At 37.8% G+C, this 24,279-nt stretch overlaps 1 protein-coding gene across 1 annotated transcript in view; it reads right to left on the bottom strand.

Annotated features, from left to right (window-relative positions):
- LOC122773512 (neural cell adhesion molecule 1-like) overlaps window positions 1-24,279 on the bottom strand; it is a 95,618-nt gene that overhangs the window by 20,388 nt on the left and 50,951 nt on the right. Inside the window, exons 2-10 of the mRNA XM_044032270.1 lie at window positions 22,047-22,121; window positions 19,254-19,463; window positions 17,312-17,455; window positions 14,710-14,847; window positions 14,252-14,369; window positions 12,892-12,919; window positions 11,306-11,321; window positions 10,558-10,700; window positions 7,294-7,317 (exon numbers count right to left, since the gene is read on the bottom strand). Coding sequence (XP_043888205.1) covers window positions 7,294-7,317; window positions 10,558-10,700; window positions 11,306-11,321; window positions 12,892-12,919; window positions 14,252-14,369; window positions 14,710-14,847; window positions 17,312-17,455; window positions 19,254-19,463; window positions 22,047-22,121 — 896 coding nt within the window. The remainder of the gene's footprint in view (window positions 1-7,293; window positions 7,318-10,557; window positions 10,701-11,305; window positions 11,322-12,891; window positions 12,920-14,251; window positions 14,370-14,709; window positions 14,848-17,311; window positions 17,456-19,253; window positions 19,464-22,046; window positions 22,122-24,279) is intronic.

The raw sequence follows: 24,279 nt of genomic DNA, 5'->3' as shown, positions 1-24,279 counted from the left end.
TGCAAGACACTTTTCACAACAATAATCTCCCATTTTCCAACAAAACACACATTTATATGACATCACAGACACCTGAACAACAAACAACACAAAGTTTGTGCTGCACTCGACGACATGCGATGTCAAGGTGAAATAAACGACAGCGACGCCCCCGACTGCACCACATGACAGAAAAAGAGACGGCTCTCTGAAAAGAAGCATGCTCTCTACGGATCAGAGGAAGAACGTTAAAGTGTGACGATGATGGCGGTTATGACGATGATGAGGATGATGAGGTGTGATGGCTTCGCCCACATATCGAAGGAGGCATTGAAACGAACAAGCAATGACAACAAAAAAAAGAAAAAGATAAACAGCTATTTCATCAGGTGCAACAGCAGCGAGGAAATGTCAAGATAGCAATCTGTGGGAATAATTGAAGGGTAAACTGTTGAGTGTGTGGATTATTATCCTCTCATAATCAAAACTTCAAATGCTAACAAACTTGTGTCGCTGACAAACTGCCGCTGATTATGATTCAAGATAAAGTTGCGGTGACGTGCAAACTATTTACTGATTAGAACTCACAACTTCAGACAAGAGCAAATCACTACGCCTGACTGAGCCAACCACCAGGGGGCAGAATATCACCTCAGCTGCCACAAAAGTCCGTTTTCAAGACAAACCTTTAAGAACAAGCAGATTTCACAACAGCATACAAATGTTGACACCCATTTACACCGAGTGGAAAACTAAACTGTCTAAAGAAAACTGCAATAGTTTAAAATGATCACAAAATTCAGTTTTTGAGTCACAATTTTGAACTTTTAGTCAGTATTGGAGAATTTTTGTCTTTTTGTTTTCCACAAACGATGACGTTATTTAGTACAGAGTCCCAGACATGACATAGGGAAAAGAAACTCTGCTTCGTGGCCATGAAATAGGTATAATGTGCGCATGAAATTAATAATATTAAAAATATTCTCATGAATTACCTGGAGAGCTGCACAAGTAAAGCGAGCGCAGAAGGCTGGAGCTTCAGGATGGACAGAGATTTTAGTGTGATTGAGTTTTTTAGTATTTTAGGTTGGGAATGAGAACAAAGATATTCTCAAAAGTCTGGCTTTATGTGCGCACATGCATTTAGTCAGAGGAGGCAGGGTTAAGTTGCTATCTGTAAAATAACCTGGCTCTTAAGTCCCTCGCGACCCTTATGTGGAGGATAAAGCCGTAAAAAATGGATGGATGGATATTGTATCTATATCATCTATGAGTCATCTATATCGTGGCCAGGAAATACTCATTTGTGGCCACAATATAGATATAATGTCCATATGAATCAGAGTTTCGATTACAAATGAATTAACAATTGATTCATTTTTGAGTGTTGGACTTGACGTGTTGTAATTTTACCTGCACTCACAAGGACTTTAGTTTCTTTATAGTTGGGCCAACAAATTTGGCATAAGTCCTAAAGCTAAAGCACTACAACCCCCAATAAGGAATTAATGGGGGCAGGACTAGATAAGCTTTTGCTTCTCACACTTTCCCTTTCCGTTATGTGTATTGTGTGAACTACACTGATGTGTAATGAGTGATCTAAATGTCATGACCAAAATAAACATATAAATAAATAAATAAAATAAAATAAATGTTTATATTAAGTTACTGTAGCACCACCATCAGGACTATTGGAAGTATGACTGTGAAAAACTTCAGTTTATTTTGAGTTTCTCAACTTCTTTCATGCTGGATTACTGCACAGCTCTGCAAATATTTACACTATCATTAATACTCATGATAAGCACTTTCCAAAAGTGAGCCAAAAAAGCTACGATTTAAGATCAGGTCTACAACTAATGTTTATTTTCTATAATCTGTTTATTATTATTTCCATTCATAAATTAGTTGTGTTGTTCATTAAATGTTGAAATAATGATGTTCTCAAATGTACTGCTTGGTCTACAAACCAATTAGAAAACCGGAGAATATTCACATTTAAGAAAACTTATTATAATTATAAAAAAAAAACACTCAAACTGATAGTTGCTGATTAATTAATAACTGAATAGTTGTTGCAGCCTTTATGTCCCAATCTGAGAATGGTTTCAAATAAAGTGTTTTACATTTTTTTCATGTTAATCAGGAAATACAAAATACCAATTATTTTTACGTCATAAAAATAGTTTAATTAGAAAAAGATTTGTTCTAATTATATGAAAAAGACTTGATCCAATTATCCAAAAAAGTTGACAATTAACTTGGTAATTGGTTAATATTCTTGTTATTGTTCCAAGAAAAAAAGTGAACATTTACAATGATTATTAGGACATTTAAAAGGACAATTATATTTTTTTTACTGCATGGGAAGTTATATTTCCTTGCAGTTCCCAAAAAATCTATTTAATAATCTGCATGATAATCATAATAAAAGATAATATAAAGAAACAAAATAAAGGCGTCCACACTACAGGGTGTTCAGACTCCCCTCAGTAAAATAAAAAGTGGAGACATTATTGCTCATGTCTTTTGGGTAAGTAATTGAAATGCAAAGCTCAGTGTAGGAATATAAATTCATAACGTCCTCTGGAGCAGAGCGAGTCCTTTACTGTCACAGTAAAACACACTGTGCAACATACGTCATTACAAGCTGCAGTTGGCTGCACATCAGCACCGTGCTGAGAGAGAGAGACAGAGAAAGAGTGGGAGCCCAATTAAAACAGGCAACCTAATGGTGTGTAACATCAGCAGCCTCACACACACACACACACAGGCTGACAGTTCAGTGACAGGTGTCTGTTTATGACAAAAGAACATTGGAGCGGCAGCAGGTGTGAACGGACGGAAACACACCTACGTACGAACAAACGCTCCTGTGAGACTCATTGCTTCATTCCTACAGCGTCGTTATTTATTTTCCACACATGAACTGCAGTGTCAGCGTAAAATCACCAGACATGCTAACGCGAATAAAACACAGAAATGTAGCAAAGCCAGGCCGAGTTTTATTCACTTGGCGACGCCCTGACTGAAACTGATGAGTCAGCATATTGTCGTTGTCCTGTGTCATTAACTGCTGATTCTGGAAACCTCTGCTAAACAGAGCACAACAATAAAAAACTGACAAGGGCCACTAACATCTAGCTCACATTTGTACCACCTTTTTTTCCGTGCTTACATAAATATGAATAAAAAACACAAATGTACCAAACCCAAGTTTTATTCATTGGTGACACCCTCACTGAAACTGATGAGGTCAGTGTATCCTTGTTGTCCTGCTTAACGGGGCACAACACTAAAAAAAACTGTCAGGTAACTCTAACATCTAGCCAGTATTTGTGGCACTGTAAATGAAGAGCCTTTTTTCAAGCTAACACAACTATGAATAAAACACATAAATAAATGTATATCACATTACATTACATGTCATTTAGCAGACGCTTTTATCCAAAGCGACTTACAGTAAGTGCATTTCAACATTTGGGTACAAACAAGAGCTAAGCCTGGGATGAGTCAGTATATCATTGTTTTCCTGTTTCATTAACTGCCGTCAGGTAACCTCTGATAAAGGGAGTAAACCGCTAAAAAACTGACAAGGAATGCATCTAGCTAGTATTTCTGCCACTGTAATTGTAATTAAGTGCCTTTTTTCAAGCTAACAGGAATACGAATAAAACACACAAACATGAAAATGTCCCAAACTCAGTCTGAGTCTTATTCACTGGGCGACACCCGCCTAAAACTGATGAGTCAGCATGTCGTTGTTGACCTGCGTCATTTACTGCGGAACCCGGAAACCTTGACTAAACAAAGCTGACTACAAAAGAACTGACAAGGAATGCTAACATCTAGCTAGTAGATGAAGTTTTATTTACTGTTTGACGTCCCGACTGAAACTGACAAGTTAGTATATTGTCATTGTCCTGTCATTAAACACTAAAAAACTGACAAGGAACACCAACATCTAGCTAGCATTTGTGCCACTGTAAATGAAGAGCCTTTCTTTTCAAGCTAAGAGTAATAAAACACACAAACACATAAATGCACCAACCCCAGTCAGCATTTTATTCACTTGGTGACGTCCTGACTAGAACTGATGAGTCAGTATATTGTTGTTGTCCTGTGTCATTAACTGCTAAGACTGGAAACCTCAGCCAAACGGAGCAACCCACTAAAAAAACTGACAAGGAACCATAACTTGAAACTGTTCTGACATGATGCTGTTCCCTGAAAGACATTTAAAGATGATTTTACAAATTATTAGTCTTAAAATTAGCCACGTGAGATTAAACTCTTGTATCAATCGAGTGGCGCTAAAAGCTAAGCTAACAGGTGAGTCAACAGATTTGTGCTTGTGCTTTTGCTAGTTGTAGTAACAGTAGTTTTTAATAGTTAAATATGTACATAAAAAGGTTGTAATATCAATATTAAGGCTTGTAATGGTATGGTAGTTACATAGTTGGAATTAGCTGGTTTTGGCTCAGTGAAAATTCCATCATCAAAATGATCATGTTAAAACTTAGTACTTTATCAGACTGGTATTGGTATCGGTGGGTTGTGATATCGGATTTAAGGCTGTTACACTTCGCCTTGAATTGTATGATAAACGTTAAACCTTCAGCAGCTAATTTCAAACTTGGACCATCTGACTAGTTACCAAGTTTTCTTTGTTGAACTAGTTCTCACTTTTAATTTTTAGTAGTGGTTAGTAAAGTCAACTTTATTTTTGTTCTCATTTAACAGTTTGTTTTTTTTCAGATGGAGGACAAAAAGAAAATATATTAGCCAAAATAAACATCATCAATTATCGTCTCTTTCTAAAAAAAATCGGTATCAGCCATAGGAAAACCCACATGGATCAACGTTTCATCAGATCCTTCCTATAATTTATTAGTTATTCCACTCACAGACAGACAAACAAATAATAAAATGTCTTTGGAGGAAGTAATAACTGCTAATTTATTCTGACCATTCGTCATCATGACACATGTAAAATGGCACCTTTACAGAGCGCCACTGGTTTTCTAAACCTTCACATCAGTGATGATAAAACGCTGCCTTCACCCGTCTTTAAAGTGTGAACAAACAAATTAAATTAACCACTGTGATTGGTTTAGATTTTTTTTATGTTTCGGTCGATTTGTCATCGTGTCCGCCCCAAATGAATGTCGTCCGACTTGTCGCACCAGTTCAAGATGAAATATAGCTGTTAGGATGATCACAGACAGACAGACGCACATGAAAATGAACGAAACCAACAAGACAATTAAATAATTAGCAGCCGAATTCTCCGCGGATCCATTAGAACCCCACCATGAAATCACTGTCCCGGCAGATAATCACAAGTGTAAAAGGAAAGCACCAGCTCAATCTTCTCACTCGACAGTGATTCACTCAGGCTGCTAATCATTTACCTCTTTAAAAAGAGACGCCACATAGAGAATGCAGCGCACTGCAGACTACGGCGCAAAAAAAAACACTCCGCCACCACAGCACAGCTGTGCGTCACATGACGGGCGTCAGGTGACCTGTCATGGCGCCGTGCATCAGTGACAGCTCAGTGAAGGGAATGGGTGGGTGATGCAGACGGTGGCTGCCCGTACAAAAATAAAAAATCTGTTATTTAACTCCCTCAGAATCAGTCCGTGACATACATATATCTTAGTAAAATAAGTAAGTAGATAAGTAAAACGTACAAATACATCAGTACAGGGACTACTTTATCGAGTCACTCACGGGTTATGTCGTGAGACGTCATGTTTAACTTAGATTTGACTGGTATTTTCCTGCTCAGCCTTCACCTGCAGAATCAGTCACGTGACATTAACAGTAACGTTTGCCTGAAGTGGTGCAAAAATGGATGAATTGGTAATTGTTTACAAAGTAAAACAAACAAAAACATCAGTACAGGGGCCACTACACTATAAACAGTACTTAGAGTTGCTTGTGTGTTTTGAAGCGAGACGTTATGTTTAATGTTGATTTTAGTCCGTGACATTTACAGTTAACGTTTGCCTGCATTGGTGGAACAAGTTATCAACTGGTAATTGTTGGTTCACGGACCAATGTAGTGATCTAAATGCACTATAAACAGCAGTTAGTGAGTCTCACAAAAGTTGCTCGCGAGCAAAGAAGAGTTATGTTGACGAGATGTAAAGTTTGATTTTGATTTTACTCATCAAGACCAAATGATTTGGCTGAAGACATTTGGGAAATGGGAAAATGCACGGTTTTTTTTTACGTCTCAAGGCCTTTAATGATGCCTTAATGGAGCCAATGTCACATTATTTCATAAGTATCGACTCTAATGCAAACATTTACATAATACGTAATAAAAAACCGACTAGTCCTCGAAGTAAGAGATGCATATCCCTGACGTTCCAGGCCGTGTCTTTGCTGACGTTTAACAATGAAAGTGTGGGATGTGCGGCTCTTTGTTCATCCTCATTTATATTGTAACAGCTGTGACAACAAAAGAAGCTGCAGGTTTTTTGGGAGAAGAGCAGCTGTGAGCTCGTCAGAGGAACGAGCTGCCTCTCATCTACGCCGGATTAGATGTTTTCTTTTTTTTCAGAGGGACTGAGGTATGGAAGGTTAGTGGGCAGCCATGTGTGCCAGTGTGGGCGTCGTAATGAAGGAAAAACAAAAAACAACAAGGGTTCTGCCATGACATGCTTCATATGGTGGTGGAGTGTTTTTTTGCGCTTGCGAGGCTCCACTCAAAACCTCATTTTGAATATCAAACACTCAGCTCTGTTTCTGTTCCACTTGCACAGAAAAGAGCACCTGCAGCTTGTTTGAATCCGTGACCGTTAATCCGCCAGGATTACTCTGTTTGGTTGATTTTTTTCCCCTTTTTTTAATTGCAGGAAGTCTGGTGTTGGATAATCAAAAATGTAGATTTGGAGGTGGAATCACTTCTAGCCTCAGTTTCCAGGTGACGATGTTAGACAATCTACATTTTTATGGAGATTACCACTAAAAATCCCAGTGACCTCATGCTGTGATGGAGAGTTTGAAATGATCGGGCGACAGCAGCGACACAGAAATGGTGTTTTCAGTTCCCTCTGATCTCATGAGATAAAAGCTCTGCACACACTTCCTGTCACAAGATCAGGTGTCAAGATTTTTGGGGAGCATGCGATAAGTCGAATCAATTTCATGAGCCATGATAAGATCATTCCTTGGGGGGGGGTGGGGGGTGGGAGGTTTTCAATAAAAACGGGATTATTTTCATCTCGGTGGGAGGTTTGGTGAAATGTGGAGGCATAGCTGTTTTGTGTAACATTTCTGTGCCACACAAGGATTTCATACCTGATAGATCCTGTTTAGAGGTGCCTGTAGGAAGAGAAATGTAGTGCATGTAATGGAGTGGCTTAAAGAAATCCTCTCCATAAACTACAGTAGATGCTGTCGACACTGCAGCGACCACACCACCTTTGAAGAACCCAGGCCATGTGGGCAGTAGATGCATGAGAATACCAATCAAAGCATTGATTGTTTGTGATGGTCGGCACATGGAACACTGTAGTGGATGTTGTCAGGATAGGGATGCACGATACTGTCGGCACAATATCGCTATCGATATTTAAAATGAATTATCAGATATTGGCAAACACGTCAAGATCACCTCATTTGACTAATGACTGAAACAGTAGCTGAAGAAGCTGCTACCTCCTTGGCGCCCTCTACAGCTATTACTTTAATTTATTTTTTGAAGGGATGGGACGATACCACTTTTGTGTCTGATACTGATATCACAAACTCGAGTATATACCAATACCAATATTAGTCCAATACGGTCATTTTAGACCATTTACGAACTATACTAAAATGCATGCCAAATGCTAAAATGCTTTTGCTGATTGTTATTTACATTTTATAGTCTGTGCATAGTGAAGCATGCGATATATTTAGGATTTTTGGATTGTATCGGATTTCAGTGATTTTGACCAGTATCGGACCGATACCAATACTGACCGATACCGATTCCCATCCCTAATTTTTGGCACAACGAAGAACACTTATATCGACATCTGCTGTGTCAATATGAAAAACATGATGTTAATTTCACTACAGAAGATACTAAATTACCTCTGTAGTCGGGTGCATAGAAAAACTTGAATAGGAATCAGTTATCGGACCAAGCTTATCCGAAATATCCGGAAAAAGTCTAATATCGTGCATTCTTATACTGTGAGAACATCCAGGGGGGATCAGGAATGTAATGGAAGTTTTGGGAAAAAGTCCTTACAGTACCGTTCATACCAAACGCAAAGACTTTTTTCGTGTCGCTTTAGTCCCAACCATTTGAGTTTGGCGATCATTTCCGTGTACTTACGTTATGCGTGCGAATAACTCAAGTCCTACTCGATCAGGAAAATATTGAACGGATCAATAGATGGTGAAAATAAACATGTATTTTTTTAAAATTGCCCACTCTTCTTCTACGAAATTAGAAGCTAACTCGCTAACTCACAGTATCGCAACGTAAAAGTCCAAATATTTTAAATTTAGCAAATTTTAAATGCATACCCGCGAGAACGAGTTTACGAAAATCTGCTCTTATTTTGTTTTCGCATCCCGTAAAAACCTGCTAGTCACGATACGTCACTTTCTTATTGCGTTTGGAGTTCAAACACAACACACTTTACGTGCACATGCCAGGTCTTCTTCCCCTGTTTCGCTGTATTTCTGTGGCGCCACCTCCAGGCCTGGCATGTATACTACAGTGTCCATGCCACTACATGTGGATAAGAGACAGCAAGTGCATTTTTGCGTTGTGAAACTGACGTCATCTGATGCTAAATTACGACTTTGTACGTCGTCGTATCGCACGAAAACATTGTGTTGCGTTTGGCAAGAACACATCTTTACCCAATGCAAAAAAAAAAAAACAAATGTAGAAGATGGCAGCAGGTTAGCTCGCCAACCTGATGAAAATGGTCAATTATAAACAGGTAATTTGTGACAAAACACTTCAACACATTCAAGTGCTCATAGAATCCAATACATTAAGAACACAGACACATTGCCTTAGTTATTGCTTTTCCACAATGTGCTTGATTTGGAATTATTATAATTGGGTTCCTGCTGCTGATTTTCTTGATATTCAGAGGAAAAACTCATCCGACGTGAGTGTGCTCCACATTTACTGGCTGAGTATCACTGAACTAATTACAGGAAACCCAGTGGGGCCAGTGCGACTGAGCTGCTAATTTAGAGGAAATTAACAGCACGACTTAAACCGTTCTCATAACAAAGTTTTTCTACCTGCACGTGATCAATACACCTCCTGAATTTGGGTTGAAGGTGTCCAATTCCTCACCTTGACACAGCTGTGTCATGCAGGTTTGTGTTCCTCTCTCCTGTGTGATTGTTATTCACCGTGTCCCAGTTCCACGACACACACTAATGCACTGTAAAAAATGTCTTATATGTATTAGAGCTGAATAACATATGTATATTATATCATTATTAAAACATATGACACCTGATGTCTTTTACTGCTTTTGAAGGCTATTATTCACAGATAGTGTGTTTCCTTAAAATATAAGAGTAACTAAAGTGTACATGTGTATCAAGCTAATGTTATTTTTTGATTCAGGTTAAAATCTTCACAGTTCAGTGTAAACTATTGAAATTATACATGTTGTGATTCAGTGCATCTACTGTCCTCTCTGGTCAAACACCCACTACTGCATTCAAATTTTGCCATTGTTTTTTTACTCTCCAATTCAACCAATCAGGTCTCAGCCCACTACCTGGCATTTTCCAGGCAATTTTTCAGGAATTTGGGGCTTACCTTCAGAAGACGGGGTTTACCTAAACTCTTTAAGGGAACATTTAAGTATTGTCACAATCTTTAAATTTTAAAGTGTGCCTTTAACTGCCCTTTAAATTAAAGTCCATTAATTCCTGCCAATTCTTTAATAAAGCAATTAACCAATCAGATTTTACCTCCATATCTGAAGTGTTGCTTTTCACTTTACAATAATTTCTCATGATTTCTGTAAACTAATTTTAATAAATAATAACTTATTTTTTCCCTTGCATCTGTAAAAAGTAATACACAAACTTTCCCGTCTAAACTTAAAGGGTAACAGCCATAATACAGACCATAAACGGCAGAAACCACTGTATTATTTTAAGAGCAGATACTTCCTTTTTATTTGAGAGTAGATTATGAATTGTCGCCGTTGTGACAGGAGCACAGTCCAGTATTGATCACAAAAAATAAACGAGAAATGATTTATAAGCCTCATCGCCCAGCTCTAATGTGTATTTTTCACATGTTATTTTCTGTGCTGTCACCAGAGACGATTCACAAACACCGTCTTCCATTTCCCTCTCTTTGTGAAGCTCTTATCAGGCCGTTAGAATCCAAGTATGCAACTGGGACACGGACAATATCGGCCTGCTTTACACCGCGCGCGGTTCATTAACTCCGAAATGAGAAAAAATGACGGGCAGGATGGCAGCGGGCCTGAGACGGACACACAGGAATTAGTGGTAATTTAGCGACTGCTGTCACACACACTGTGTCTTTATTATCATTTTTGATTGTCATCGTCTTACCTGCTCTTCTTCAGTGTAGACGTCGTCGCCGTTGCTCCAGTTGATGGTGGGCGTGGGATCACCCGAAGCCTCGCATGTCAGAGTCACCTGCTCGTCCGTCTCTGAGATGCTCAGGTTCACCATGTATGTGATCCTGGGTTTGACTGTGACACACACACACACAGACACACAATAAGAATAAGAGTCACTGTGGATGTTGCGATAAGTTCAGAGGGAGGATGAGGATCAGTGGAGGATTTTTCTGGCAGTAAAAACTGTGTTTAAGCTTCTTTCACTTCCCGGCAGCAAAATCCATGTAATAATTTATTTTACTGAATTTTAAAAAAGGAGCCATTCTTTTTCTTTTTACATTTTTGAAGCTAAGTGCAGGGTAAAGTGGAGTGAGCCTGAGAGCACAGCAGCACACTGTGACATGAACCCAGCAAAACTGACTGAAGAACTCTCTCTGAAGTAGACGTCGATCAATCAATCATTTTACACGATTCACCCCCCACGACGAGACATTTTACAACCTATTTGCTTCACTGAAACTGTGCAGACAGACAGACAGATGATAAAGTACTTATCCATTATACAGTTCTGGTTCTACTCAACTCTCCTCCTCAATGTTGGCGGAGTCTTTGTTGCACGGCTGCTTGAAACTGCCGTGACATGGTTTTCTACACGACACAAATTGTGACTTCTAAAGCAGTTGTTTTGGGTGTAACTGAATCATTAGAATCAGTGGATTAAAAAGACTTGTTCACACCTCGTTCGAGCAGGAACTGAAAAAAAACACAAGGTACTATCACTGATGGAGAAGAAAAAAGAAAACAAGTAGAGCCGAGTCGTGCTAGAACTGTATAATGGAAAAGCACTGAGATAGAAAGAACGCCATCTGTCCGTCCGTCTATCTCTACATAGACGGACAGAAACTGTTTTTGTGCTCAGACCCTCACAAAGAATTCAAAGACTTCACTCTCTACATTCTATAACACCATCCTTACATAAAACATTCACAACCCACACTGAAACAACACCTCATCTTGTATCGCCATAAAAAACCCACCAAAATAAACATACTATTGTTTTTCCCCCACCTACATACTCTCTCCCACACACACGACAACACGCCTTACTTTAATATTAATATTAACACTTCACGTCACGTATGTATACATGTAGATATATATATGTGTGTATCAGCTGGTCTATGAAACACTGGAAGCTTATTTCAGGTCCAGTTATTGATCCATAAATTCTAAAATAAAATGAAAAACTAGAACAAGGAAACGTGATAATTGTGTAAAAGTGAAATGCTATAATAGTGTTTTTATAGACAGTGTATATGTAGAAATTAAAAATGTTCTATATCACAGAATAAATAACAGACATTGAGCAGCGGTTTGTCTTCAGACTTCATCCCAAAATCCACACAGGACTGAGGCAGAAAAGACTCTGCTTGTTTGTTTCTGCAACGCTGTCAATCAAAAACTGGCTCCGCCTTCAGGCCCTTCCTCCAATCATCATGCAGATTGCCCAGCATCCACACCCCGCCCACTGCTCCACTCCCAGAAACTACTACCAAAACTACTAAACTACCAGTATTAACAACTTCTGAAACAACTACTACTAAAACTACTAAACTACTCACAAAACTACTATAAAAACAACTACTACTAAAACAACTACCAAAACTACTAAACTGCGACTAAAACTACTAAACTACTATTAAAACTACAAAACTACAACTAAAACAACTACCAAAACTACTAAACTACTACTAAAACAACTACCAATATCACAAAACTACTACAAAAACTACCACCAAAACTACTAACCTAGTACTAAAACTACTAAACTAATACTAAAACAACTACTAAACTACCACTAAAGCAGTTTTTATTAACTCATGAAAATGTTCTATAACAGTGAGTAAATAACACACAACAAGCAGCTGTTTGTCAGGCTCCGCCTTTAACACAGTTCCTCCAATCATCATGCAGAAGCCCAGCTTTATTGTTGTTATCCATGAATTTTCAACCATTTTATATTGATTAAACTATGCTCGTCAATAAAATATTTACTGGAAGAGAAAGATTTATTATTATTATTATTATTATTATTATTATTAATAAATAATATAATAAAATATAATAAGTACTAGCTCTACAACACTGGATCCATACTGAGCTTCCCTTGTTGTCTTAGAACAGTCGTGACTGTGTGGTGATTGAAAACACTTCTCTCACTTCTGGTGACTGTCTCTACTTTCTCTCATAAAAGCCATGCAGGTGTAGTCTCCTTCAAAGTTGGTCACATCCATGAGAATTTTTGCCGTCTTCAAAGCTGTACTCTCTCCGGCAGGTGAACTGCCAGACTCCTGTGGAAGAAACACCAGTGTGTCAGAAAATCATACCACCACATTCATAATGGCATACTTTTTTAATACATTTAATCAGGGTTGTGAAAAATGATAACATAAAAGACAAGTGATGCAGTAATGAAAAGAAAGCTCTGTCTGCTGCAACCCACTAATGGTTTTTTCTTTTTTTTTCTGCAAAGCCTTTTGACATTCAATAATAATAAGTGACAGTAAATCAAAAAATAAACTCATGTTTTTATATGATTAAAACTGTTTGTACAGATTTTTGACTGAGAGGAATATGTGGTGACATGAGACGTGATATAATGTTAGATATCATCACACTGTATCATGATAAAACATCTGTGATGACGTTGCATTGATAATCATCATATTTATTACAAAGAGTGATTCAAAAAAATACATACAACAAAACTATGCTCAAAAACTCTCTTAATAACACTAATTATTTGTGTTATAGCAGAATTATTATTATTATTATTATTATTATTATTATTATTATTAATAATAATAATAATAATAATAATGATAATAATAATCTTCTGCCTCTGTTTGGTCTTTGTGAACAGAAACGACAATTTGTTTGCAGTCAAACTCTGACCTGTTTGCTTTCGTCTCACTTTACTATCACAATGTTGCTGGTGATTCTGTCTCTCTAGACATAAAATCACTTCCTGTGTGCAGCGCAGGGAATGTCAACTACTTTGATTATCATAAAACCAGTTTGAGTGTTTCTTTATGATAATTAAAGCAAATGTTGTGATTTTTAAGCTGAATAATTTCACTTTTGGGACAAAACAAGACATGTGAGAATATCATCCTTTTTCATACTAGCTGCAAAACACAATTTTTTACCAACTTTTATAAATAAAAAATGATTACAAAGTGTAAACACGATAATGAGATTACCTGAGAGCTGATACATTGAATTGTGTGATACTTTTGTAAGATTTATATGCGTTAGGTGTTGAATCTTTTCTTGCTTGCCGCAGTGAATCATAAGAGAATTCCAGTCATGTAAGAGGTTTTTTTTTCCAAACTCCAACTCAAATATTCACTCAACAGCAGCAGAAAGAAAAACACATTAATGCACTTTTTTCTTTTTTAACATATTCTGTTGAAATTCTGCAAAAGAAACCAGGTTATTGAAAGTGTCAGAGCTGTGAGGAACAGCTGTGTGGCTGTTCTGACCTGGAAGCCAGAATCAAATTACACTCAGGTACCGCAGTCACAGTGTGTCCTGGGCCTAATACAGATTAACACAATTTTCTTTATTTATTTTAAAAGCCAGGAAAAATGTGGTAGCTCGTGATAAGTGCCGAGAGTTACCTCGTCCACGTCACCATGGGTTCAGGATAACCATCGACTGCACAAGTCAGCATGGCCGGCTGCCCAACGTCCGCTGTGGCATTTACCTCTGACTGCCACACCCTGATGGTGGGGAGCACTGAGACATGGAGATAAAGAAAAGCAGCAGATACAGAACATATTTATCTGCAGTCATATTTAAACACACAAACACAGAGCAGCAGAAGGGGAAGCAGAAACAGGCAGTGACAAATTCAGAAACACTTATTTTTAGGCAAGGAGCTCAGAAGTTGCAGGAAACAAGGCGTCATTAGCAGGCGAACATCTTTGATGCATGGTTGCTCCGGGCAACCGTTTCCACGTAGATGTCAAGAGCCTGGTCGCCGCCACGGCTTTTGTTTGAACATTTTGGGACACGTCACACACACACACACGTACACAAAAACAGGAAGAGAGAGAGAGGGGGAGGAGCTGCTCACCGTTCACGACAACCTTGATGATCCGCAGGTCGATCTCGCCGCGGGGCATGAGGCGACCCTCGCAGGTGTACGAGCCCTCGTCCGTCTTCTTTATTCCACGGATCTGAAGGTGGTTGTTGCTCAGGATCTTAAAGCGAACTGGCGGGAAGAAGACGGAGGAATTTATGAGTCCATCGCTTCACTGCTAACGGTAAACAGATGTTGTAGCGCCACCAGGGGTCAAGGGTCACTAGTTTACTAATTTCAGTGTTTCCCCTTGGATGGAGTTGTGGCAGTGGAGGTGCGTATTCCCCGCGTGCAAAAGCAAAGTGCAAAGTGTACCCTGCCTGCCAGGAGGTTCCTGTGTGTCTGCCAGCACCAGAAAGGCTCTTTAGGCCTAAGTCCAAAACAGTACATTTGTGCACAGTAATGAGCATCGAAATGTGTGTCTAGCTTACATAAGAGGTGTCTCAAGCTTTAGGAAAATACGCTTTTATTGAACCAATAACGTATAATCTTTTAAACAATCATTGGCAATAATTTTTCAAAAGATATATGAACAACCATATACAGTAACTTGAGACAGCTGTCGTAGGTCACAGTAGGAATTTTCCAACCTACTAGAAGTCGGAGTCCTTACTTGTGAACTCGGCACAAATCCATCTACCCCGACTTCACGGAGAATCAGTTATCTGACGCCACACAACAATGGGAATGACATGCATCTGGAAATTTCAACTGAGAAATTCCGACCTCTGATTTTGTCTTTGAACGCAGTATAAGGTCCACCCCGGGAAAAAGAAAACGCTGCATGTGGAAATCCTACAATCTTTGTATCAACATGGATCTTCCAAATGTTGTTTATTTCACAGATGAGCCTACATATATAAATATAGCCTTTAGGCCTATAGGCATAGATGTTTTTCCTGGCTATTTCTATCAAATCATTGCGTTTGCTGGAACGGTACTGTGCGACAGTCACATGAAGTTGCAGGACTGTTTTCCCTTCGGCGAATGATAATCCTGAATCCGTGATCAGTGTTGCTTGCTTCATCTACCCGGTGCTTGTTAAAATTGTTGTGCTGACATTATCAAGTAAGCTCTCTCGTTTCTCGTTGCACTTTCTCCAAACCTGGCGCTAACGGAGTTTAGCGCGCCCCATCACCTGCATCAACGTATATCTAGATGATATGTCCAGTATGTAGCGAAGGTTAGTGATTTATTTTCATAAATAAAATCGTTTCAAACAGGTGTGTGATTGACCTGGATACGAAGCGTCCACAGCACAAAATAATATAACGTTAGTTTCTAAAGAGACAAGACTGAGCCCACTCTCCACCTCTTCTTCAGCAGTGGCGGTCATATTTCAGCGACCCGCCACTGCTACATGCATATGTAGCAAACACTGAATTTTACAAAATTAATAAACTACAAGCTTGCTAGTAATTTTTAATGAACTACACTAGCTAGTAGTTTACCAATTTTTAGTAAACTACACTAGCTAGTATGTCACCATTTTTTTGAGTAAACTACACTAGCTAGTATTTGACCATTTTTAGTAAACTACACAAGCTAGTATTTGACCATTTTTAGTAAACTACACTAGCTAGTATTTGATCATTTTTAGTAAACTACACTAGCTAGTATTTGACCATTTTAGTAAACTACACTAGCTAGTATTTGACCATTTTTAGTAAACTACACTAGCTGGTAGTTTACCAATGTTTTAGTAAACTACACTAGCTAGTGGTTGACAATTTTTTGTAAACTATGATAGCTAGTGGTTTACCAATTTTTAGTAAACTATGTTAGCTTGTAGTAACTTTTTTTGTAAAATACTAGATGCAAGCAAAGAAGCGCAAGTGGTTATTACGCTGCAATACGCAAGTGATTATTATTAGTCGCATTAAGTGATGAACAACAACTCATCGTCAGTAACCTACTACTACTGTATCAATTCACTCCAAGCCAATGTAACAGTAATGTTTGGTAATTACTAAATTTAATATAAAGTTTTTAGAGACTTGCGCCAAATTGGTGCAACCCCACACTGGTGGTTTACTTAGGTGATGTTCAGACAGCCAGAAAATAAATAAATGAATAAATAAATAAGTAAATTTTTATAAATCCTCACCTGAGGGTAATAATGATTAGCAGATAGTTTTTTAAGATAACTTTCATACTGTTTATGAAAATGTCTGACTCTTCTTTCATCAGCCACAGAAAAATAAAGAAATATGACGAGAAGCCCACAAGAATCCACTCAGTGTGAAACAGACAGAATAAATGTAATCATGTTGTAAATAAAAATGTTATTACAATCCATAAATGTCCTGGTGTTTTTCATTTTCCAGTGAGGAACACTAACAATACCTTACATGTCATTTATTTTATTATTTTTTCCCCAGCATCAGGGGTGAAAAACAGTGACTCAATTGTATATTTTTAAATTCTAAACCAAATTAATTTTCCTTACACCAGCCCAGAATCAACTCTGGAGAATAAAAACGGCAAAAACAGCAACGAGAGTGGGAGAAGGAATCCAACACTGGTTATTATTCTGTATATGTGGTTGTTTTTGCTAAACCAAACTGACGACAGGAAATGAAAGAGAAAATCTCACCGTCTTTGTCCAGCTGTATCTTTGCTCGTTTATATTTCCAGATGACCGTGGGAGGAGGTGAACTGACCACGTCACACACGATGTTGGCGTTGTCTCCTTCGGTGAACTCTTGCGGTGAAGGTACATTTGTGAAGGTGATTTTCTCTGTTATAAAACAAGAAAAACACTTTTTTGTTTTACCCATTCAAACTGTATCAACTCGTTTGGACCATAAAATGTCCAAAAATATTCTCAAATGTCTTTTTTTGTCCACAAAACAAAATATTCAGTTTTAATGATTTCTTTGTTTTATGGGGCAAAGAAACCAGAAAATATTCACATTTAAGAAGCTAAAAAAATCAGAGAATTATTTAAAGTGATGTGATTAATTTAGTAATTGATTAATAATAGATTTATCTTTGCAACCCTGTACAATACAAATGAAATGTTTCAAATATTTTTCTGCCTTTTGTGAAATTTGTCTCCCACACCAAACCCTATAGAGAAAATTTGCGATTTCAACATGACATCACACAGGAGTTGTTGATCCACTGCTGCCTCCATCAGTAAGTTTATATGTCTTATTTTGTCACTTCGGTGTTTGAAAACCTTTGTTCAGATTAACTTAAGTAACAGAAACTGACCACATGAGGCAGCAGTAGACCAGCAGCTCCTGTGTCTCCACAAGCTAAAATCACTGATTTTCTCTATGGGGTTTGGTGTAGGGAGAGTTTACGGTTTACAAACTTCAGTTTGTCAGAAAAGTCTGGCTAAGAGCGACAAAAAGACGTGAACATACTCTAATGATAATGTAGACTTGAGCAGGGGTCGATTTTATAAAGTGAGATTGTTGTTAAGAGGTTAAAATCCAACTTTTCTGGTAGGAAACTGAAGTTTGTAAAACATTCACTCTCCCACATCAAACTCCATAGAGAAAATCAGTGATTGTAGCTCGCGGGGGCATAGGAGCTGCTGGTCTACTGCTGCCTCGTGTGGTCAGTTTGTGTCACTGAAGTAAAGCTGAAGAAATAATTTCAAATGCCTAATTCACTAAAATAAGACATTTAAACTCATTGACAGAGGCAACAGTGGATCAACAACTCCTGTGCGCTGTGATGTTAAAATCATTGATTTTGGAGTTTGGTGTGGGAGAGTGAGTGGTTTACAAACTTCAGTCTCCATCTGGAAAAGTCTGTCTAACAGTGAAATAAAGACATGAACATATTGTTGATATATTGTAAAGGGCAGCAAAGATGAATTGATTACTAAATTAATCACCAACTACTTTGAATAAATAATAATAATCAAAGCAAGTTTCTCAGATTTTTTCAGCTTCTTAAATGTGAATATTTTCTGGTTTCTTTGCTCCATATAACAAAGAAATCATTAAAACTGAATCGTTTTGGTTTGTTGACAAAAACAAGACATTGGAGCACATCATTTTTTCATTGTATGGACCAAACAACCAAGCATTTACTCAAAAAAGGTAAAAACCTCCGTCTCTTTCTCTCTGTGTGTGTTTTAATACGTATTACTTTCCACACACTCGGGACCAGTTCTAATAACATTCTTGTATAAATGCTGAAATAACACAAAAGTTCTGTTTGGAGAATAAAATCAGGGGGGATTTTTTTTCTTCTTCTTCTTCCTGATGGACATTTTGTGATGTTTGGCATTCATGGAAAATAAAAGCCATTACTCACAAGAAGTGCACAACAGACAGGATCATTAAGCACCCCTCTAATGGTCTTCCGACCGTTTATTGAACTGATGAAAAATCCATCCTCACTTGAAAAGAAAAAGAGTAATGTGTTGCCCTTGAGCAGTCAATAAAATAGGATACGAGTTCAATAAACAAGATTTTTTTTCTCTCCGTCGCTGTGTGTGCATGTAACTCTCAATAATTTCCGTTGAGGTTATGAAGTATGAAGTGGAAGAGGAGGAGGAGGAGAGAAAAACTTACGAAAGATTTTCACTTTAACGGTCGACTCGGCTTGCTGGTCTCCGTTGGTGGCGACACATTTGTATGTGCCGGCGTTCTCGGTCCGGGCTTTGTACAGCGTGAGCGTGGATGATGACTCATCGTTGCGGGTGACGGTGATGTCGGCTCCGCTCGGTTCTATCCTGTCGCCGCTCGGCCCGAACCACTCTATGTGCTTGGCGACACCTACGACTGAGAGCAGAGGGTGGAGAGCAGTAAATAAGACAGGAAGGTCAAACACACACACACACACACACACGCCATGGGACCATAAAAACATGTTCACGACTTTATTTCACTGTTAGACAGACTTTTCTGACAGGAAACTGAAGTTTGTTAACCACTCACTCTCCCACACCAAACCCCATAGAGAAAATCAGTGATTTTAACATCACAGTGCACAGGAGTTGTTGATCCACTGCTGCCTTCACCACTAAGTTCAAATGTCTTATTTTGTGACTTCTGTGTTTGAAAATGTTTACTTTCGTGACACAAACTGACCACACAAGGCAGCAGTAAACCAGCAGCTCCTGCGTCCCCGCGAGCTAAAATCACTGGTTTTCCGTATGGACTTTGGTGTGGGAGAATGAGTTGTTTACAAACTCCGTGAACATATTCTTATGATATTCTAGCTGTGTGTTTAGTGACAACAAGTGTCTGGATCTCAGGTTTGTTTGCAAGATAATTGTGAGCCGCAGCCTTAATTGGTTGATATTTACACCTTTTTGTGATGTATATTTTACATGAGGGTTTATCGTTTGTCCTTCATCTGAATATGAAGTCAAAGTGCTGTTCGTTAGCTCGTCTGCTGCTCATGAAATAATCTTAGGCCAGGAGAAATCTCTGAAGTAGATAAGCCCAGTAGGATAACTTAGATCTTTAAGAAGCAGCCGACCGATAATAAAAAACCCTCAAACTCACAATTAAACAAGATAAAGCCACATTTACTGCACATAATTGGAACTTCAAGTGAAACGCCAACTCCACACCAAGGTTATAATTATAGTTTTGGACTTTTTGCTTTAAAATGAGTTCGTTTTAATTAGTTGCTAGGGTGGATTTAGTTTTTAGTGTTAGTTTTTTGTAATATGGAGTTATTTTCAGGGTTCAAGATTCAAAATGGTCAGAATGAGTATAAAAATCCAGCAAAATATGCCATTTTAAAAAAGTATTAGGATGATGATGAACAACCATCCCTGAATCAAATAAAACCGTCTACAAGAAAGTAAGTTGGACCAGGGAGTAGTCACAGGCTTGGAGTCGCTGTCCATCTTGATTGTAAGTATCTAACGTTTGTCAGATTTCAAACGTTAGATACTTATACAATTATTTTGTCGGATGTCGATGACGAAAACTTGGGGAACGAGTTCCAGACAGACAGTGACTCTAAGCCTGGTGAGCACGACTTCTGGGGAGGGAGGGAGGGAGTGCAAAAGAGTCGGAATAAAAGAGTTGGAGCAAAAGAGTCTGAATAAAAGAGTCGGAGCAAAAGAGTTGCAGCAAAAGAGTCAGAATAAAAGAGTCGGAGCAAAAGAGTCAGAATAAAAGAGTCGGAGCAAAAGAGTCAGAATAAAAGAGTCGGAGCAAAAGAGTCGCAGCAAACAAAACTCTGATCATTGCAAAAGAGAGGTGTATTTTCAAACAAATAAAATACAATATTTTTGAAAAATTGAATCTATATTTTTTGGTGTATTTCTGTGGTTCCCTCTTGTGTTGTTTGCTTCTTAAAAAGCACACATCTAATTCCATATTTCTAAGTTTTTATGACATTATAATTCCTGCATTTCTATTAAATCTTTGGCTTCGACCGCTATGAACGTCATTGTTGTGCCTTTGTTTCTAACCGTGTGGAGCATGTGTGTGTTTCTGTTTGAACCTCCTCTGCCTTTGAAACGTGCTCTATAAATAACTCTGCCTTGCCTTTTGAGTGCCAGTTATCTATGAGACTATTGAGCTATTTTTTAACGATGGAAGCACGTGGTTGTGTATAAGTGCTCGCAGCAGCAGCAGATGCTTTCAGGACACGCCTGTGTTAAAGCTGCTGTGCCAGGCACACGGTTCAAAAGGTTTGCACTTAGTCTTTGTAATTAATCATGCATTGTTTCTTTATGGTGCAACCGTCTCACATTACCTTTAAAAAGTCAGGCGCACTTACACCTCAGACTGACTGGTATTATAAAAGGTGGATATATTAAGTTAATGTTTTATTTTTGGAGAATATAAACATCGAGTTTTGTTGCCCGTGGAAACTAAATTTCAGTCAAATTCAATTTCTTACGTTCCTGTGAGAAATGGAGTTAAGGGGAGATTTAAGGCACTTTTGCATGACACAGCTGTAGCTCTACTCAACCCTTTTATAAGTAGATTTTGGAACTATAAGTAGGTTTTGGAAATATAAATAGATTTTGGAACTTTAAGTAGATTGTGGAACGTTGAGTAGAATTTGGAAATATAAGTAGATTTTGGAATTTTAAGTGGAATTTGGAACTCTAAGTAGGATTTTTAAGTCTATTTAACTGATCTACAGTTGGACATTGTTGGCTTTGATTCTTGTGTCGGATGTCGTCCTCATGACTCTTCAGTGATGACGCTCTCTGGCCAATCAGTGACCGGCAGTCTTTCGACGATAAAGAAATCCTTTTTTTCTTTGCTAGTCCCGGAATTACATGGAGTAAGTATTTTTATTGATCTTTTGAGGTCATATAATCCACATTCTGAAATTCTTTATATTTCATATTCAGAAAACAACCATCAGGACATTTTCATAATACTTACCTTCACACATGAAGAACTTGGACTCTCCGATGCTAATCTCACCATAACTTGGTGTAATCTGCACTTCCAGTGAAACTGCAACAGAAAAACAATAGAATACAAAATTTAGACTTTTTTTTTTGAAAAAAAAAAGGACTCAGTGTTTAAAGATCCAGAAGTGTAAAAACTGTTTCAGAATTATGACGTACTGTGACTGCTGAAACAAGAAAACAACCAAGTGTAAAACAAGTATGGAAACAAAAACTGCAGGTTTGTTAATCAAGTTTTGTATTTTATCAAAAATATCTTAGAAATTCATTCAAATTCATTTACTAATTCAAAAATGATGTTAGGTTACAGATAAGGCTGTAAATGAGACGCTCTCGTCGTGATTTAAACCATCATTTGGGTCACAGTAGTTTTCCATCTTTAAAAAAAACAGTGAGTCTATATTTAGACTCGCTGAAATCACTAGTTTTAAAGAGTTTGAGAAATCATGTGGTCTTGTTTTTAAAGATAAATTTAGAGTTCAATCTCCCTGTGACGACCTGCACTTAATCAACAGAACAAAAGCAGTAACAATGCAGAAGTTTGAGCTTTAGAGTTGAATAAAACACAAAGCTTCAGTATTTCGTGTAGAATCTCCCAGAGAGGAAGTCAATGAGCTCCTGTAGTTGACTAATAAGTGAGACTGAATGAAAATGAAGAAAATCTGTGTGTGTGTGTGCGTGTTCATAAAGAGTTGTTGATCCACACTTGCAGAGAACATGCAGCATGTTTTCTCTAATAGCAGCAGCAGCACACGAAGTGGAGAAAAATGATTGATTTGTTCTTGTCACATTTGAAAAACATTCCTCACACACTTTTAGTGATATGAACCCTGGAACTGTGAATTTGATTTACTTTCAACCAAAAATGTCATCAGATTTTTAATTAAGAGGCTTTTGTTTTCTTTTAAGTGGAAACACTTGACGCACAGGATGGACATATGTAAATTTATACATATACATATATATATATATATATATATATATACATATTTATATATATATATATATGTATATATATACACATACATATGTGTGTTTTTTCCCGTTTCTTAAAAGAACAATACTGTGAAATATTACAATATTTGCGTTGCTTTCAAGAAACCCAGTATAATTTTTTAACTTTAAGGAGTAAAAAAATTATTTACATTCCAGTCCACTAGAGGGTGCTTACTCCTACTAAAGATGTTGGGTGAGGTTATCGCAATCAACGATTTTGCTAATAGTGAGTATTTTTGCAATATTGTGATAATATCGTATTGGGATTTAAAAATCATGATTATATAGTACCGTGATTTAAATATCATAGTAGATCTATCAGCAGTAGATCTTTGTCCTCTTTTTTGTTTGTGTCAATAAATTTACAAGTGTTTACTCTGAATAAACAGAAATAATTGTGGCTGATTGAAAAATAATTAGCTGATTTCTTGACAACCAAAATAAGCAGCTCTAATAATAATAAAAAATAATAACAACACATGCTTCCTGGTACTGGAAAGATTTAATCAGAATCAAATAAAAGAAGTACATTAAACTTCTTTTTGGTAATTTAGTGCCACTTCCCCGTGTCAGAACTAACCCTTATCCTATCACAGTATTATGTTAATCTTATGTTAATTCTGTGGATAACAATTGTGTTCTAATTGTGCCGAGGAAATGAGGAAGGTTTGTTTCCACTTAGGCGAAGCGCACAACTCATTTGCAGCAGACACACGATGAGGATTGTTTTTAAGTGAAGTGAAGTTCATTTGTTCGGCCCATTATCACATTCACTGCTTCACAAAGCAGGGAAAACTTCAAAGAGACAAGAAAAGAAAGAAAGAAAGAAAAAGAAGTGGCACAAAACAACAAAGAGCTGAGAAGATGAAAAAGGTCCAGCACTAATGTCGTTCTCTCGTTATAATAACGCTGCACCTGATGAAGGTGAAACAACAAAAGCCACAGTAAAGACGAGCTTTTCTTCACACGAGTCAGAGACAGAGAGAAAGTGTGGAGTCAGGCGTGAGCGACTGGAGCAGGATTTACTGTGAACTCAAGAGCTCAGAGCACAGAGTCTGCAGAGTCATGGAGAAACACGGGAAAATATGCACACAATAGCATTTTATCTGAGGAACTTATTCATGTGTTTTATGATAATAATAATAATATGTATGTATATGCTGCTGCTGCTGCTGCACACTAACAGCAGTACTTAACGCAGTCTGTTA

This window comes from Solea senegalensis, linkage group LG8 (assembly GCF_019176455.1).
Source record: "Solea senegalensis isolate Sse05_10M linkage group LG8, IFAPA_SoseM_1, whole genome shotgun sequence".
NCBI lineage: Eukaryota > Metazoa > Chordata > Actinopteri > Pleuronectiformes > Soleidae > Solea > Solea senegalensis.
The sequence above is the reverse complement of the archived record's forward strand: the minus strand, read 5'-3'. Positions and strand labels throughout refer to the sequence as shown.